This window comes from Alligator mississippiensis, chromosome 9 (assembly GCF_030867095.1).
Source record: "Alligator mississippiensis isolate rAllMis1 chromosome 9, rAllMis1, whole genome shotgun sequence".
In the NCBI taxonomy this organism is placed as follows: domain Eukaryota; kingdom Metazoa; phylum Chordata; order Crocodylia; family Alligatoridae; genus Alligator; species Alligator mississippiensis.
In genome coordinates, this window is record NC_081832.1 from 14,189,491 (window position 1) to 14,206,905 (window position 17,415).

The 17,415-nt window shown below is 42.0% G+C and overlaps 1 protein-coding gene across 1 annotated transcript in view; it reads right to left on the reverse strand.

Moving 5' to 3' along the window:
- Nucleotides 1-6,222: 6,222 nt before the first annotated feature.
- CSE1L (chromosome segregation 1 like) overlaps nt 6,223-17,415 on the reverse strand; it is a 34,365-nt gene continuing 23,172 nt past the window's right edge. The window contains exons 15-25 of the mRNA XM_006275905.4: nt 17,063-17,199; nt 16,789-16,892; nt 15,949-16,046; nt 13,864-14,014; nt 11,568-11,776; nt 10,909-11,006; nt 10,590-10,675; nt 9,933-10,014; nt 8,867-9,013; nt 7,684-7,915; nt 6,223-6,781 (exon numbers count right to left, since the gene is read on the reverse strand). Of these exons, the coding sequence (XP_006275967.2) occupies nt 6,692-6,781; nt 7,684-7,915; nt 8,867-9,013; nt 9,933-10,014; nt 10,590-10,675; nt 10,909-11,006; nt 11,568-11,776; nt 13,864-14,014; nt 15,949-16,046; nt 16,789-16,892; nt 17,063-17,199 (1,434 nt within the window). The 3' untranslated portion in view covers nt 6,223-6,691. The remainder of the gene's footprint in view (nt 6,782-7,683; nt 7,916-8,866; nt 9,014-9,932; nt 10,015-10,589; nt 10,676-10,908; nt 11,007-11,567; nt 11,777-13,863; nt 14,015-15,948; nt 16,047-16,788; nt 16,893-17,062; nt 17,200-17,415) is intronic.

The window sequence follows — 17,415 nt, forward strand, 5'->3', positions numbered from 1 at the left end:
TCTCCAAATTGATTTGGAGGGTTCTGATTGGATTTGGAGAGATTACAGGGTCCTCTGATCCAATTCGAATTCAGAGATTCGGCCAGCAAATCAGGCCAAATCTCCACCGAGTTGAATCAAGGACCAAAGCTTCGCACAGCCTTAGTGGCAGCATGCGCTGCCCGAAACAAGCCTGCCCAGGTGGAGCCACACTCCAGCTGCTGGCCAGGCTCCACATGCTGGATCTCTGCTGCTGGAGCCCTGGGAGGCCCCTAAGACCTGACCCCAGCCTCCCCTACCCCACCTGGGGCAACCTGCCACGCACCACAGTGTGCATGCGTGGACATTCCCTGGAAACAAGTAGCAGCGGCACAACTATGTGATGCTGCTATTTGTCCCCAGGGAAACACGTGTGCGCACTCGTCTGGGCACGCCCTTTGAGACCAGGATCCTTCTTTCAAAGGATATTGCAAAGGTGAAAACTACAACAGCAGCTGACAATTGACCAATTGTTCGTGGAAGTGATGAAAGGTTCCTATGGATGTGTACCAAACAAAAGCAGCTCCATGACACTGAACAAATGTAAAATAGGGATAATTAAGATTTGTAGGAGACAAAGCTTTCCCCAGCCTATAAGCTTTTTCTTTATGGTAGCAAAACCATGGGCTCTTATAGACATGCAGGGAGCTGGCTCTGACATGCTGGAAATCCAGTGGGTCAGAACAGACTCAATCAATTGAGTCTGTGGGAGCAGAGAAATTACCACACTCCAGCAGCCTCTTGCGTCACGTGTATCAGCATCCCTGTGCTGAAAAGTGGCACTGGGGTGCTTTGAACTAAGACTCATTAAATGAGCTTTAGTTCAAAGTGCCCCGCTGCCATTTTTCAGTGTGGGGGACACTGATACACATGACATTCGGGCACTTTTAATCAGCATGGCTCGCTAATTAAAGCACCCCCCTGCCCGCGGCTCCTTTAGCACATTAAAAATGCCCAAACTGAATATTTTTATATAACATATGCATACAAAAGGAGAGCAAAATTATGGTATGATACCAAAGTTAATTTATCTTCAAAGAACCTTTTCCCCTGACCCTTGCTCCCTCACCCAATGACCAGTTAGAAAAGGTCAAATCTGTTTTGCAGGAGAAGTGTTAGGAGAAACTTCCAATTCAGAAACATCTACCCTCACACAGCAGATAAAAAAATACAATGCAAGTTACAATGTTGCATTCAAAGCTCTGTGTGATTCCTTCACTAAACTATTAATCAGTAATTTTTGCTTTTGTTCAGTTAAAAAAAACAAAACAAAGAACATTGCAGGCAGTCTGCGTAATTTAAACACCTTGGATAAATAGTTTAGTTATTAAGTAAATGTGAAGGAGTGTATAGAAATAACCCAAATCTCTCATCACAACACTCCATCAAAGCAAACAGAATTAAACAACATAATTTCCTAAGTTCCATATCTTTATCTATAGCTAATATTGTATTTAATAAAAAGGGGGGGAAAGCAAAAGCAAGCATAGGTGACAATTTCTCCTTTACAAAATCACCTGCCAATGTTTTTTCATAGATACACTAGATCAGCGAGGCTCAACCTCTGGCCTGAATGGCTGCATTATCCAGCCCATTGGACTCCCCACAGGTTGGGAAATTTGATGCAGGGGAATGGTGGCAGCCTTAATTTTTGCAGCTTCCAGGGCTGCCATGACTGCCCCAGCACCAAATTTCTATCCCCAAGGGGAGATCCACAGGCTGGATGACATGGCCCTGTGTGGCAGCAAACATATTTAAACCTGTCTGGGATCATTACTTTGTAATGAAGTGTCATCTATGTGTGTATGTGGCTTCATATTAGATTATGACATTGAATTCTACTAATCTTGCTTTCTTGGTTTGTATGTTTTTTTAAAGATGCCCAGTGTGTGTGCTTTATTTATATTATTTTATTATTATTTTTCTTGAAACACTGCGAATAAAGTGAGGCCTGAACTGAAAGTGGAAAGAATGTGTAGCCTGACAACAAAGCCAAACAGTTTTAAATAAATACAATTGCAAATCAAAGATCTGAGGAAACAGTGGGGGGAAGTCTCAAAGACCCAACACATGCAACCCTTCCCTTCCCCCCTCATCCCCCAACATCATTAGAGGTGTGTGATAACTTCCACTGCCATAGTAAGTGCCTGGTTTCTAAAAAGGTAATGCAAAAGATTTTCAGAGACCAGTCATCTTATTTTTAGACACTATTAAGCAACAAAAAGGCCATAGACTCATTTTCCAGTTAAAGCATTTAGATATCCTTGCATAAAAAGATCAAGGGAACAATATTGTAATTACATTAGTAAATACCATATTTTCAGGTGGCTCGTGAAGCAATCATTTGGGACTTGCAATAAAATATTCTTGTAATTTTACCATGCAGTCAGGCATTCCTTTAGATAATTGTTTCAAAGCAGTGCTTTAACTACAACGGTCATAAAATCAGATTGCGCTGTTCAGTTCATAGCCTCTGAAAAATAAAAATTTCCACCAGGCAGCTAAACATGTTAACAAACTTTGGTAGTCGCGCTTGTATTCTGCTCATCATTTTTTTTCCTACCACAGTAGTAGTTTGCAGTGGAATTTCATCTTGCCCTGTCACTTTATGTTCCTCAAAAGACATTACTTTAAAAACATGTAGGCACTTAGGTTGTATGAGGTCCAGTCATGTCAGCTGTGTTCTAAATTCAGTTGCATGAAAAAGTTCTAATATTGAGACCAGCTAAGATCACTGATCTAGGCAGTCTTGCATTTTCAAAGTCCCCTCCAGTGCTTCCCAATTTAGGTAGTGAAGCATCTCCAGTCTCTCTTAGAATCCAATGAAAGGTCATAGCAACTACTTCTCTTTAGTTATTAAAGGATATTCACTAATTGAAGGTGAACTGTTAAGCTACTTTTGCATTTTTGCCATATAAGCAAGTGAAATTTTTTTTGAAAACCATAACTGTTACATTTTTTGACAGGGTAAATTGATTCACACATGAGCTCTGTGCTGCCCTAAATGAGTACTGTACTGCGGTGTATTTGAAAGTGAAAGTTCTTACTATTTACTTCATTTTCACAAGGGATGGCATATGTCTGGCATCAGGATGATGTCCTCATCACAGCCATAGCCATAGTCTTGTCCCCACCTCCAAGGCATCAAGTGCTTTATAAAAGGACATAGGCAGAAGGACAGATGTCTGTGTCATGCATGAAATACATGCCTCCCCATAAGTACTTGGAAGCTTGCTAATCAGGGTGGAAGTCTCATAAAAGAGTCATGTTCTTAGAAACACCTGTTGATGGAAGAACCTTAAAAGCTTCCCAAAAAGTAAACTTTCCAAGAATATTCAACTTTTTCAGTTCCTTCTCGCTGAACATAGAATCTGTCTGTTGCTTTGACAGCTTCTGGACAATCAGAGACCCCAGAATGTGCTTGTTACAAGAGGTATTTATGTCCTTATGTGGCATTTGTTTTCACCTACCAGCACACAATAAGATTGTAGGGATGGAAGCATGAGCCTTCCCTGATCAGCAAGGTCATTCTACCCAAAGGGGTTGGAGAACAACCAGTAACTTATTCTGCTGTTTCCCTTGCATTACCCCAGAGGTATATCCAGAATATCTGCTAAATTCATCAGATTCTGGAATGCTTTTGGCTCATCTGGTAAGACTGCAGTAATACAGGAAATGAAATAGCCAGTGGTGATTGAAGAGAGTTCCCCTCTGAGTTCTGATTCTTCCTCCACCAGATGTTGGTGTCTCAGAACCAGCATCAGTGCCAGTTACAACAGCTGTTTTGAACTTGGTCCAGAGACAACCAAGATGCTTGTTTCCTCCACAAAAGCCAAAGTTTTGAGGACAGGCTATCAGTTTGGCGGTTCTTTACTAGCTATTGAAGATGCTGGGGGAGGGTGGAGAGGAGGAGGGGGTGCTTCTTAAAAATTCCAGTATCTATTGTTATCAAACTGGAAGTTGGTACATCCCTGTAAGGATGTTGTGGAGAATAGTTTCAGGTGGCCACAGTTCTCCACCATAAGCAGGGACAGACTGCCCTGCTGATTCCTATCTATCTGAATCTATGACTGGTACCAATGGGCATTTATAGACATGCTCCAGGGGTGGTGGGGGGGCGCTTTAGAGTGGCTCCAAGAGCTGCTTTAATTAAAGTGGACAGAGTATCACATGCATCTGATCCTGCCCTGAAAAATAGCAGCAGGGGCACTTTAAGTAAAGCTTATTTGATGAGTTTTAGCTAAAGTGCCCCTGCTGCCATTTTTCAGTGCAGAAATGGTGATACACATGAAGCTGGAGTCTGCTGGAGTGCAGTAATTACCACACTCCAGCAGACTTGATTTAATAGAGCCTGCTCAAATGCCCTGTAATTACAACTTGGTGGACCAGCCTCCCTGCACATGTAGGCACCCAATGAAAGGGACCAGGTCTGTTAATATCTTCTCTCTTTCTAGGACCATTTCCACAGGTACCTCCACTGGTGCTGAGAATTCAGTGTGCCAGGTTTACTTCGGTGGTTGCTGTCAAGGAGCCTGCTGTTAGACTTCTGTGGCACAAGTTCAGCCAAGACATCAGAGCATGTAACAGCACTGAAAGAAGCTCAACTGCTTCAGTGGTAAGAGGTGGTAAAACTGCCCCGTGTACCTGCCGCACAGCCAGATCAGGAAGAGCTGCAGCACACATTTGCTCCTCCTCCATTAGGGTTCTCCAATAATCCTAATGCCATCCCATGCCACAACCTGCCCTGGTCTGACTGCACAGCATCTCCCAAAAACAGGACATGAGGCAGATGGAACTTTCCCATGTTCCTGTTTTCAGGAGTGTGTTGCGGGATGGAGAAGGGCTACAGCACAGGGTTGCTCTCGTGCCTGTTTTAGGATTATCAGAGACTCCAATACAGGGAGGAGTGCGTGTGTGCTTCAGTGCTACATACAGAGCAGTTTTACCCAGCTGCTGCAGCAGGGCTACTGCCTGCATTGCGGGTCCCCCCGAGGGAGCCTCACCCCAGTTGACAACCATTGATTGAGCCACTATGAATTCTGCAAAGATTTTGATTCCAGAAGGCTGTCTGCAAGGGTCCTAAATTTAATCCCCCTCAGTCTATCATTAAAACAACAATGCTGATGTTTTCTAAGACTGGTTCCTAGTTCTTCTTTTAGAGGTCCCTCCAATTTCATTTGTGTCATCGCTGATAGTATTCTAAGGCTGCATCCACACAAGTGTGGACATTTGGTTCTTGGGGACAAGAAGCAGCAGGACACCTTGTACCACCTCTAGTTGTCCTTGGGGAATGCCTGTGCCACATGCCCTCTGGCACATGGCAAGTTACCCCAGGTGTGGTAGGGGAGGCTAGGGCCAGCACTGGGATGGCCCCAGCAGCATTACCTGGGATTATGGGGGCCTCCCAGGACTGCAGCAGTGATCCTGCTGCTCAGAACCTGGCCGCTGGAGTGTGACTCCAGCCAGCAAGGCTCCGGTTTTGAGCAGGATGCACTGCTGCCACATGTGCTACTCCACTTTTTGATTTTTGCGCAGTGTTTCTGACACCTGGATATCCCTCCCCCCTGCTCCCTTGCAGCACAAAGAAAAACTGAATGTAGAACCACAGACATGTCTGTGGCACCACATACTGCACAGCTGTGCTCATCTGGACACAGCCTAATTGTCCAATTTTCAGACATTTTTGGTATTTTCAAATACTCCAGGTTAAAATGTGTAACTGAAGATTTGCAAGCAAAATCATAACCGTATGTACAAGCCAGTTATGCATTAATGTAACTAAAATTAAAGAGCTAAAATCTGGCCAATATAAATCTGAAGGGAGTGGAGAAAAAACAACTTTATTAAGGCACACCAGAGCTGTTTTACATAACCTCATTTTAGTACATCAGAATCCTGGTTTTAATTAAATTTTAACAGGGAGTGTTATGCTTTTGCATTATTAGTATGCTTGCCCAAAAGCCAGAGATGCCTTTAAGCACAATTATTGCCACCAATTATTTTATTACTAGAGGAGTAAACTTACTTGGGATTTCCCTCCAAATATATTTGTGGTGTTGCTCTGAAAGGTGCTAGGCTATATCTGAAGTATTATCAGAGGTAAAAGCAGAAGCCTTACAGGCCCATACCATGTTCTGCACCAAATTTTAAAATCCTCTTTTCTGTTGATTAGAGTATTTTAAAAACAGTAAGTGCACATTAGTAGACATTTTAAACAAGTAGTTCTTATTTATTCACAATTTAGATAAAGTTTAAAGAAAGAGACAAAAGAAATACAAAGGACAAACATCAAAACAAAAAGGATTTTTAGTGACTGAAAGTGAGTTGACAGCTCATGTTCTCCATACATTTCAGAATGTTATCCAAACACTGCAAATGCAGAACTCAAAGAAAAAAAAAAATCAATCCCATACAGTAAAACTGCTACTACTCCCTTTGTAATTAAACTGGGAATGGGAGTCATCTGCCTCTTATCTATGATCACATGAACCGCCTAATTCTTTCTTTCAGTTTCTGTTCAAAGCAACATTTATTATATTTTACACGATGAATTCTGCAATACATTTTGAAGTAGCAACTTGCTTCAGTTTGTCTGTGTTCTGCTTAAAAACAAAGTCAATGTCAACCATCTTTATGAGAAACAACTTTTGATCTTGCTTGTCAAACTTTTCAATCAGAGCAGTGTCACACTTGCAGCTTGGAGATATCCCTGGAGATACTGCAAGGCTTCTGTATTCAGACTAGTACTCAGCATTGATGGAACCTTAAACATAAAATAAGGTAGAAGCATTAACATGTGTATTCATTAAAATGACCATTACTTCATTAGGAACCATGTTGATCTAAAAACACCAGGTGTAAAACCAAAATGCAATTGTGACATTAATGATTTTTTCCAGCATAAAGAATAGGTTCTGTAACAAAGAAATTGTCTGCTAGCAGAGATCTTATTTCCCAGCATTTGTCATTATTTACCTTGATATTACAATTATACACAGGCAGCTTTACCAGTAGTTTGAATGGGATAAGAAATATAAATACAAAAAGCCTCCAATTATAAAAGCAGATGGTTTAGTACAGCAAGTCTTACCCTGATCTCCTAGATCTCTGCTTTTCAGAATCTTGAAGACCTCTAATGTTATGAAAACAAATATTTTGTGGTTTAATGCATTTAACTGCAATCTATTACTATGTCCAGGCATACCTAATCTGCCTAAAAGATATTCAATGTCAACAATAACAGTTATAGTTACTAATTTGTCAGTTTGCTATTCTATTTAAGCTTGTCCATGGCACTGGAAAGCTGCTCTGAATTCTGTTTTTCATCCAATCATTTACCTCATAAATTCAGTAAATGCATTATCTAATTATCAACATATCTTCACCCTGCAAGTTTCTTTTCTTCCAAGAGAGTGAAGAAATTTACATTTTAAGATCATCTCATAATCAGATGATGCAGATGTACTGACTTCTTAGGATGGCAGAGCAAAACTTACAACAAAGTAACCGGGCTGCAGACTAAATAAGAGAAACCATCTTCAGACTTCTGATTCTGGCGCACACAGCCTTGATTATTAGCAAAATGACTTGGTGACCATGAGATTCATTATGAAAAGGATTTTCTTTCTCTGTACAATGGGAAATTTCATATGTCAAGTCACTTACCCTGCCCGGACATGCAGTAGATAGCTTGTGAAGAGACTGTGCCAGGTGGATTTTCGGATTGTTCACCATTTGACCCACAGGATCGTGTTCCTTTTTCCCAGCAAAGGCTAGCTGAGAGAATGCAGTCTGGTATCCAGGGGCATCTTCTATGTCAATAAAGTGTTCTTCATCAGGAATAGTATCATCTTCAGGCAATTCAAAGAGACCAATCAGGGCTTGCAGTAAAGGAGTCCTACACAGGAAAAGAGGTTAAATCAAAAATACAAATCACACTAGGTCAGCACAGGGCAGAGTTAAAAAACATTCCAACTCAGAGTTTCTTTCACAGTTTTCAGTAGTTACCAACAAGGAAGTAAGACCAGGTATACACATTATACTTTTACCAGTATAAGTGATCAGAAACCTGTCTATACTTGTAACAGAACAGAAGTTTGGCATACAAAACCAATCTATACCCCTACCAGAAGTTTGGTACACATAGACTGGTTTAAAAATGGCAGAACACTATCTAAGATTTGTGTCCCTCCATAATCCCCTTCTCACAAGGGCAAATATGCATTTTGTTTCCTACCAATCTAAACTACACTGCTTACAGAAAACTGCATAAAAAAGACTGATTTTGCCTTGGGCTTTTTGAATGTCTGTACCTAGCCTAAGTGTTCAAACAAATCAGCTGGTTACATGTCTCGACTTGAACAGATGCAGTCTTTGTAAGTGTAACAGACTGTAGATAGCTTAAAATTTTTCTTCAAGTGCCTAAGGATTACAACACTCCTAAATTAATCCTTTCACTCTGCTAGTGCAAGAGTTTCTTTATAGTATGTTACCTCTAATATCAGTCATTCTAATTAAAAGTTTAAGCAACTTACCTCTGGAGTCCCAAATTACTAGGAAGACTTAACATCCTACGATCAAGCAGGAACTCTAGGCATGAACCGTGACAGGGTCCTAACTACCCCATTCACTGCTATATCCCTGGCTATGTAGCCTCAAAGCATCTGCTTTGAAGGAGTATTAACCAAAACTCTTACCAAAAACATTGTGAATACTCCCCTCATAATAAACAAGAGAGTAAAACTAGAATAGTTTTTTTAAAAAAGCATTAGCAATCAAGTATACTCGTTTGCTCTGGCAAAAAACTAGTAACTTCACCTGCCAAACGTAAGGAGATGTTCTTACTTACCATAGCTTTGTGTATTCTGTGTCCATCATGGGAGGGCATTCTGTTAATATTTTTGTAATGCCAACAGCACAGATTTTCTTCTCTACTTGTCCAGATACTTTTTGTATTTCAGGAATTATGATTTTCTCCAAAACCATTCCAAACATCCTATTGTGATATTGAATACCATGGTAAGTGGTGATGGGAAAATGCCAATTAAAAAACTAAAAGACATACAAAATCTTCAGAAGATCTATAATCTAAAGAAGAACACTATGGAATTAGAGTTGACCTGAACAGAATGCAAATCAAATCAAGTTTAATTTTCCAGCTAGAGCAGAATCACATATCACTTCATAGTTCCTAGATATCACTAGTAAACTAAGCTAATGAGTTCACTATATTAATAGTAATATTACACTACTGTAATGTAAATGAAGGTTGCTATACTAGAAGGTAAACCACCTTTCCAGGGGCAGAGGGAAGGAGCAGTAACTGGAAGCATCAGCACATCACTGCACTACCACAGATCAGGGGGTCAGTAACCTTTCACTAACAGCTTCATCCTAAAGTGGGCTAAAGGCAGCAGCTGTTAAGGTATTCCATCACCAGAATGACCATTCTTGCACAAATCTTACTAAATGGCAGGATATATAAATCTTATTTTTTTGTTATGCTTAGCAGGTTGGATAAAAATCGCTTTGTGGGCTGAAGGCAGCCCATCGGCCATAGGTTGCTGATCCCTGCCATAGATGACCAAAGCCAGAACTTCTGTAGAGGCCCATGGAGGGAGGGAGCGAGCCCAGGAACATCTTTTGTCCACTTCTCAGGTTCCTCTTTGGCAAATACTGTAGCTACTACAGAATAATTCAGGAAAGAACCACACCTACATAAAGCCTTTGATATAGTGTCAGAAATTTCAGTGCATAATCCACTTCCCTGAGAATAATGAGAAAAACAACTAAGCATGTGAGGGCAGGTATTATCTTTTGGATTTCAGATAGGAGACCAATTACTTCCCACTTCAAAAAACAAATAAACAACCCCCCATCTGCAATACACAGTCTTATATAAGAATGATACTAACTTTGGCTGTATGCTGTCAAATATTTCTTGAAGAGCTAGCGCCCCATATTTTATGCAATACAAGTTAACAAAGACTAGGAAACCTATTAAAAGAAAAACAGTCAATTTAAGACAACAGCACATAAAAACAAATGACTTCATGACACAAGTGTTAGAAAAAGCAGCAGACAGTTTAATTTTATTCTCTTTCCATCAAAATGTTGATTTAACAATTTTTTTTTTTTTTGACTGGACTGGAAGTACCAATCCAAAGGAATATAAACTATTAGTTAGGGAAACTAAGAGTTACTGTTTATCTAGCACAGTGATTCTCCACTAATACAACCTCAGAACTGATGAAGAATGCATTGCATTAAAAAGCTTGCTTAACTTTATTCTAGCCATACAGTTGGTACAATACGCTATCACCTCAAACAAATTCTTGCCTCTTGCATAGTTCCTGGAACATCATGGCTACATCACTCTAACACTTTGATAATACAAAATATTTTGGTACAAAGAAAAGAATTAAAAAGAAAAACACAAATCTACTAAGCTCATGCAGATATCCCTTTCAGCCATTTCAGGGTCCTATGGTATATTTATTTAGTCTGCTGCATGTTCTAAATGATAGCGCTCTCTGGTTTATCAAAAAAATTACATACGGCATAGAACTTACTTTTGATAAACTTTGTTGTTTTGGAATTCTGAAGTCTTTGGAATAGTAGAATGAAGATTTGCTTCCTGTATTGGTCAACTGATTCACTAGAGATTCAAAGGGAACATTACTCAAGTTACTACAGCATCCTACTAATGGTACTTTATAACAAGTGTATATAAAATTGTTCAAGTTTATTTAAATTGAAAGTTTGACATTAGATCACTGCATTTCATATTTATATCTTTCAACATATATAAACATGATATGAACAAATGCTGGCATTCAGTAGTGAAATATGAACCTAGTTACACACACTTGGTAAACCTGTTATACTCACGGAGGCATATGTTCTATAATACTGTTAAGAAGGTAGAATCCTTGGTGGTCATTAGCTTTAGAAGCAATCAACTTCTGGAACACACCTAGTAATCCAGGCTGTAAGTAAACCAAAGTAAAAACAACAAAATAACACTTTACTGGACCTCAAAGAAACATTTCACTGTATTCTTAATGCATATGCCATAATGAAACGTTTATAAATTAAAACTAACGCATAATTCCATTCTATTTTTTTTTATTTTTTTTTATCATGTATGTCTACACAAAATTGCCAGCTATGTCACCATAGCAGTGTGCTCCCCAGGTATAGCACACCGCTACAGTGACATAGTGGCAAAAATCAACCTGTGCGTTGTGTGCATGGCACAGTAACCACCCATACTACGCTGTGCTTTAGTACTTCCAAAGGGAAGTACTAAAGCATGGTGCCATAAACAGCGTCACTGTACGGTGACGTGTAGTAGACATGCCCATTGTAATCTTCAATTTACTATATTAAAAAAAAAAAATCTTGTTTTAAGTGAGAATAGAAATTCTGCATTAACCTTGCTATTTACTAAAATTTTTCAAGTACAATGAAGCATGTCAGAATCATTTATCTTACAAGTAAAGCAGGAAAGCTAGAGAGGTATTTGCAACCAAATTAACCCAACTTACAATTTTGTCAGCTGCAGCACTTGCTATTGTACTGGCACCCCTCTCCAAGTATGCCTGGAGGAGTCTCACTAAGGGAGGAATGTTTCCTGTCCTTTCCCACAGTACTGGCTGGAGAAGATGAGGAAACAGTGCCATATAGGATGATGGGATCTCATTTTTATGCATTTCCAAAAGCAGAGACATCACTTGAAACACATATGGAATAAACTCTGTTAAGAGAAAGTAGAAAATGACAGTTTGCACTGTACTTAATGAAAAGGATCTTTAGCAACTGATAAAAACAACTTCCCCTTCTTGTTTTTCTTTTTAACACTACGATAATAAGTAACAGGGAAAGCCTCTGCAAATGGAATCCAGGAAAGGTTTTACTGCCCCAAATTTACTTACATGTATTCAGGACCCTTTTGCATATAGCAAATTTCCTCTCCTTTTGGATCTTTCACAAGGCAACTGAGTAGGGAATAAACCTGAAAACTTAGTAGTTACCACGCCAAAAAAAAAAAAATTTGGCAGGCAAATTCAGGGATATTGGGTTGTAAGTTAATGTTAGCTAGCTTTAAAACAAGATGCTTATATTTTAAATGTGTATGTCACTTCTACTGAAAAAAGTCACAAGGATACTTTATAATTAGGGACCTACCAAAACTGAGATGGATGCCCCCTCAATTTCATAGGCTGAGCATGGTGCTGATTGGCCGAGGGCCCCCAGAAATAATCGCCCCTCCCTGCAGTTTGACAGATAGCCATCAGTCAATCTCTGGGGGAGAGGCGAGATTTCCTGGGTCCCTCAGTCAGAGGTGTGGGGGGGGCCTGCTGTTCTCCACTGTGAAAAATCTCCACCCCTTCTCCCCCACCATGCTTCAGAATGGTGAGGCTTCCTGCTGTTCTTTACAGTCCCCCCTGCCACACAGCTTCTGGATGAGGCTGCTGTTGCCATTGCTGCAGCCACTGGGGGACCTGCTTGGCTCCCCCAGCATCCCGCTTGCTCCAGGCACCAGGTAAGGAAGTGGCGGCCGGCGAGGGCAGGGAGCTGCAGCTGGGAGGAAGCGCAGAGCACGGGGCTGGGGCTGGTAGCAGTGTGGGTCCCCTGCCCAGGGGTGTGGTGCGAGCATGTAACTCAGGTGGGCAGGGTGTGGGTGTGAGGGAGGTTAAGGGGGGTGCACAACCCCCCTTGGTGCATCCTCCCCATGGCGCACAACTGCCACTGCCAGCAGCAGCAGCAGGCATTTGGGTAGCTCGTGCCCCATACAGGTGCTGCCACCAGCGGCGTACAGCTCTGGCCAGCACTGCACATGGTGGCAAGGAGCACAGCCAGGCTGGCCCACCTATATCGCATGGGTCTCCCTGCGACATGTGCAGCTCCCAGCTCTTGCATGCCACCAGGGGGAGCCCCCTGCCATGCAGGTCCTGGGAAGTGGAGGGGAGCCCCCGCCCTGCTTCCCCATGGAGTCCTGGGACCTGCACGGCAGAGGGCAAGGAAGGCAGCTGGCTACATAACACAGGGTTTACCCTGGTGGCACAAGTGCTGCAAGCTGCACCCGCACCGTGGGGAGCCCCACAAGATACAGGTGGGTCGGCCTGGCTGCACTCCTTGCCACTACGTGCAGCACTGGCCAGAGCTGTGTGCCACCAGCGGCAGTGCTTGTGTGAGGCACAAACAACCTGAGCAGCCCTGCCTGTTGCAGCTGCTAGTGGCAGGGACTGCGCCATGGGAGGAGAGTGTAGGGGGACCTCCACATTCCCCCACCCTCTCACACTCCACAAACACCACACCCCCCCAACATACTCTATGGTCCCTCCACACACATCCCTTCACAAACCCCCTCCATACACCCCCCCACATCCCTTCACAAACCCCCTCCATACACCACCCCCAACCCCAACCACACCCAACATACAAGAGTAAGACTTTATTTTTGAGTTAATATGCAGTCATCTCTACATGTACTACGAAAACACAAATCACGTCAAAATATTTTTTGTAATAAAATTAAATTATGTTATAGTAGGAATTTGACTTTTAGTGTACGATTTGTTTTTTTCTGGTTCCAGGGTGGTAATCCTCCCCTCCCAAAAGGAGTATTTCCAGGGGCCAAGGGGAGGGCCTTCTGGTGACAAAGGCCAGGGGCTAGGGGTGGGACTTCCTGTCCCAAGATGGCAACCAGGGGGCCGGGGCACCTGTCAAGTGGCGGAGCTACCCTCGCGGCCCTCCACAGCTCACCAAAACTCATTAAGTATCCCTCCAGCTGAAATAATTGCCTGCCCCTGTATTAGGGAGGAATGCTTATTTGTTTACCTTGCACATCATTCTGCAATATTTCAGTAAACACCATAAACAAAGCCTCTTCAAAGCTTCCGACAGCATCAGGGTTTGCTTTGCATGTTATCCTTACTGACAAACATATTGATTCAAACATGTAATGGTTAAAGTGAGGTTTGCTGGGATTCTAGAAAAAAGTTGTGAACAAAACAAACAATCGAGTCAAATTTGCTATGTCAACTACCTGCATACATAACTAAAGGAGCAATCTAAATTTTACCAAGGGATACCGCTATTAAACTTTATTCAATTTTCTAATGAAGATAATTCCTTAGTGTTGGATAAGCAGGAAAAACCCTCAACATGAGAAGTTCTTATTCATTTTGGAAATACACACACAGCTTTCAGAACTACGTAAGCTAAAGTACAAAACGTAATGGCAAGACAAAAAATACCTACAAAAAAAATTAACTATTTTTCAGTTATGTAAGCAACCACTCAGTTTTAGAATGCATTTATTCCCCACACTGAAGTTTGTAGGGGGGCTGTTTGTTTTTAGATGGCAACTGAATGTAGTTTGCAGTCTTTACATGACTGAACCACTACATGTAAGTATAGTCAATCTAATTGGACAAAAAAAATAGCAGTGATCACGAGAGAAGAAAACAGACCAAGAGCAGTTTCTTTTTCTTGCTAATATTTTTAGCAACTGTACATTACACTGGTTTAAACTAAGGACTAGTTTGAAAAATCTCCAGGACAAAGAAAAATAAGACACTTGTAAGAAAAAAGTATGTGATTAACAAATCCAGATTTATCTGCTAGTATTAGGGGTGCACTGATAGAGATTTTTTGGGCTGATACCGATAGCTAATTTTTAAGGAGGCACATCAGTTGATGATCAGTTGATCAATTTCCGATACTCAGCCCAGCAGCTTGAGTGGTGTCCAGCTGGTAAGTCTGTTGTGGGGAAAGGGGTAGGGGGAGGGGCTTGGGGGGGGCAATTGAGGCCCCCGCAGCGAGGGAAGGAGTGGGGCAGGAGCAAGTGCTGCCCAGCTGGGGTGGAGTGCAGGACGGAGCTGTGGCTCGTCCAGAGGGTGCAGGGGGAGGGGCGGCTCTCGCTGCTACAAGCAGCGCAGGAGGGCACAGGGGGCATGTGCCCCCAGATCTATGCAGGGTGGGCTGCCATTGCAGGCTGAGGCCAGGGCTGCACTGGGCTATTCCCAGCGGGGGCTAGGCCAGGCTGCACTTGGGTTGGGTGGCAGCAGTCCTGGGAGGGGACCATGGGGGGGCTTCAGCCACCCCAAAATTTGCTGTAGCCCCCCAAACCCTCCTCCCAGTACTGCCACCCACCCCACCTTCAGCACAGCCCAGCCCAGCCTGCAGCAGCAGCTTGCCCTGTTCTGCGTGGATCTGGGGGTACACATCCCCCATGTCCTCCCAGGGTGCACGAAGTGGATGGAGCTGCCCTGTGCCCCTGGACGAGCTGTGGCTTTGTCCTGCACCCTGCCCGGGCAGCACCTGCCCCTGCCCCACTCCCTCCCTTACTGGGGGGGGCCTCAATCTGGCCCCCCTCCTCTTTCCTCCCCCCTCTCCTTCTACCACAACAGACTTACCAGTTGGATGCAGCTCTCCAAGCTACTGGGCTGTGCTTCTCGCCACCTACGTCCTGTGCTGTGGCTGTGCGCATGCACGGGGCATTTATCAGCCAAATTATCAGCCACATCAGGCAAAAAAAAGCTGATTTCCCACACAAGTCAATTTTCTTTATAGGGGTGCTGATCCGAAATCAGACCGACGTATCGGTGCACCTCTAGCTAGCATGTTTCTATAAACAAAAGTTCACATCAGAAAAATTGTTATAATTAAGCATAGCTGCAAAAACTTATATTTCAAATGAAAATGGGGGAACCACCCATGAAAGGACATCTAGAAAGAGAACATTCCACCACTAAGTAGGAAGAATGAAGTCCATCAAATGTAAACAATGCTGCTTTTTTGTTCCGATTGGCAATTTATTATTTACTGCTGGTAAAGCATAACCAATCCTATGTATCTATTATTTTTTAAGCAGTAGCAGCAACTGAGAAAAACTTTCTGCCAAGACAGCCTTCTTTGTACCTTACTGACAGCCAGCAGTTTCTGTGTAAGCTGAGTGATGACAGAAGGGATATATGGGATTATGGCTTCCTGTAGCAGTGAAAAGCTTCTCATGATTGCTGTAAAATAAAATGAGACAGAATTTTATCTTTATGACGATGAACTGAAAAGCACAAATCCTTTCTTTTCAAATTACTATCATCATTGTTATAACAGAACCAACCTAAGCCAAGACCAGAACCTCACTGAATTAATTGTGATAGTCCCCGTGTAGAAAAGTTTACAACTGGTAAACAAGAGAAGATGAGGAAAATTAGCCCTTTCACTTACTAGTCCCAGCAAGATTAAGAACACCTGCCCTGGAAGTGAGAGACATGGGTTCCAAGGTCTAAGACTGAGAAAATCAAAATCCACCTCCAAAGAGAGTATCCTAAGAATAAAGCTACAGGCTAGACAGGGCTGAGAGAATGCTCCAATCCTCCTGCAGAAGCAGGGCACTTGTACAGAAAGTAATGCAAGATTCATGGGATCAGAGGGAAAGCAAGCTAGAGGGGGGGATAGCTCTGTAGCTCAATCAGGTGGGTACTACCCTGAGCTCTGGTTCCTGCTCCTAAACTAATTACTCATCGCATCCAACAATACTTTCTTTGCCCGTGCAAGACCACTCTACTTTTATTTTTCTTGGTCATATATTTGAGCTACATTAATTCTTCTCTATTTAATAAGAGTAGGTATGCACCAAATGCAAACATTGTAGGAAGTCTGTGTAAGTCACATCTGGAAAACCTGACTTTCAGAGACTTGTAGCTAGTGGCTTTTAAATTAAGTCAGTCTTTCAAAACATAATATTGAAGCTCTTACCTTTCATGATGTATTCGTTTTCTGATGAGCCAGGGAATGTCAGTGCTTTGAAAAGGTTTGTTAGCAACACTTCCACAAACGGTGCCATTTCTGTATTTGTAATGCTGTAAAGTAAAAAAAGTTTTGTAATGCTTAAACATATTATCAAAGAAAAAGCACATACACAAACCCCTTAAGAACTGAACAATTTAGGATACACCTATATGAAGAAATTCAAGAACCTGAAATGCCAAACACTTATCGATGAGAAAGTTATTTCTAATTAGAAACTTACAGTGTAGTATTGTTAGTTCCCCTCATGGTAAACAATCTCTCGAGGGCATGGGCTGCATAAGTATGAACCACAATACTCTCTGCTTGAAGATGATTGATTAAGAGAGGGATAGACACCAAAAGTTGTTCTTTAGGTACCTATAAAAACATAGCATCATAGACATAACCATTTATAGACATTTTCTCAAAATACAGGCATCTGATTCTAAAATGAACCAGGCTTTAGGATAAATATTTCAAAACTGGAAGTTCTGCAGCAGACTAAAAGGAATCTCTGGCAGGCTTCTCCAGTAGCTATGAATCCTGATAAACCAACATCTCAAGGGCTACCTAGCTGATTGTTAAGTCTTAAAA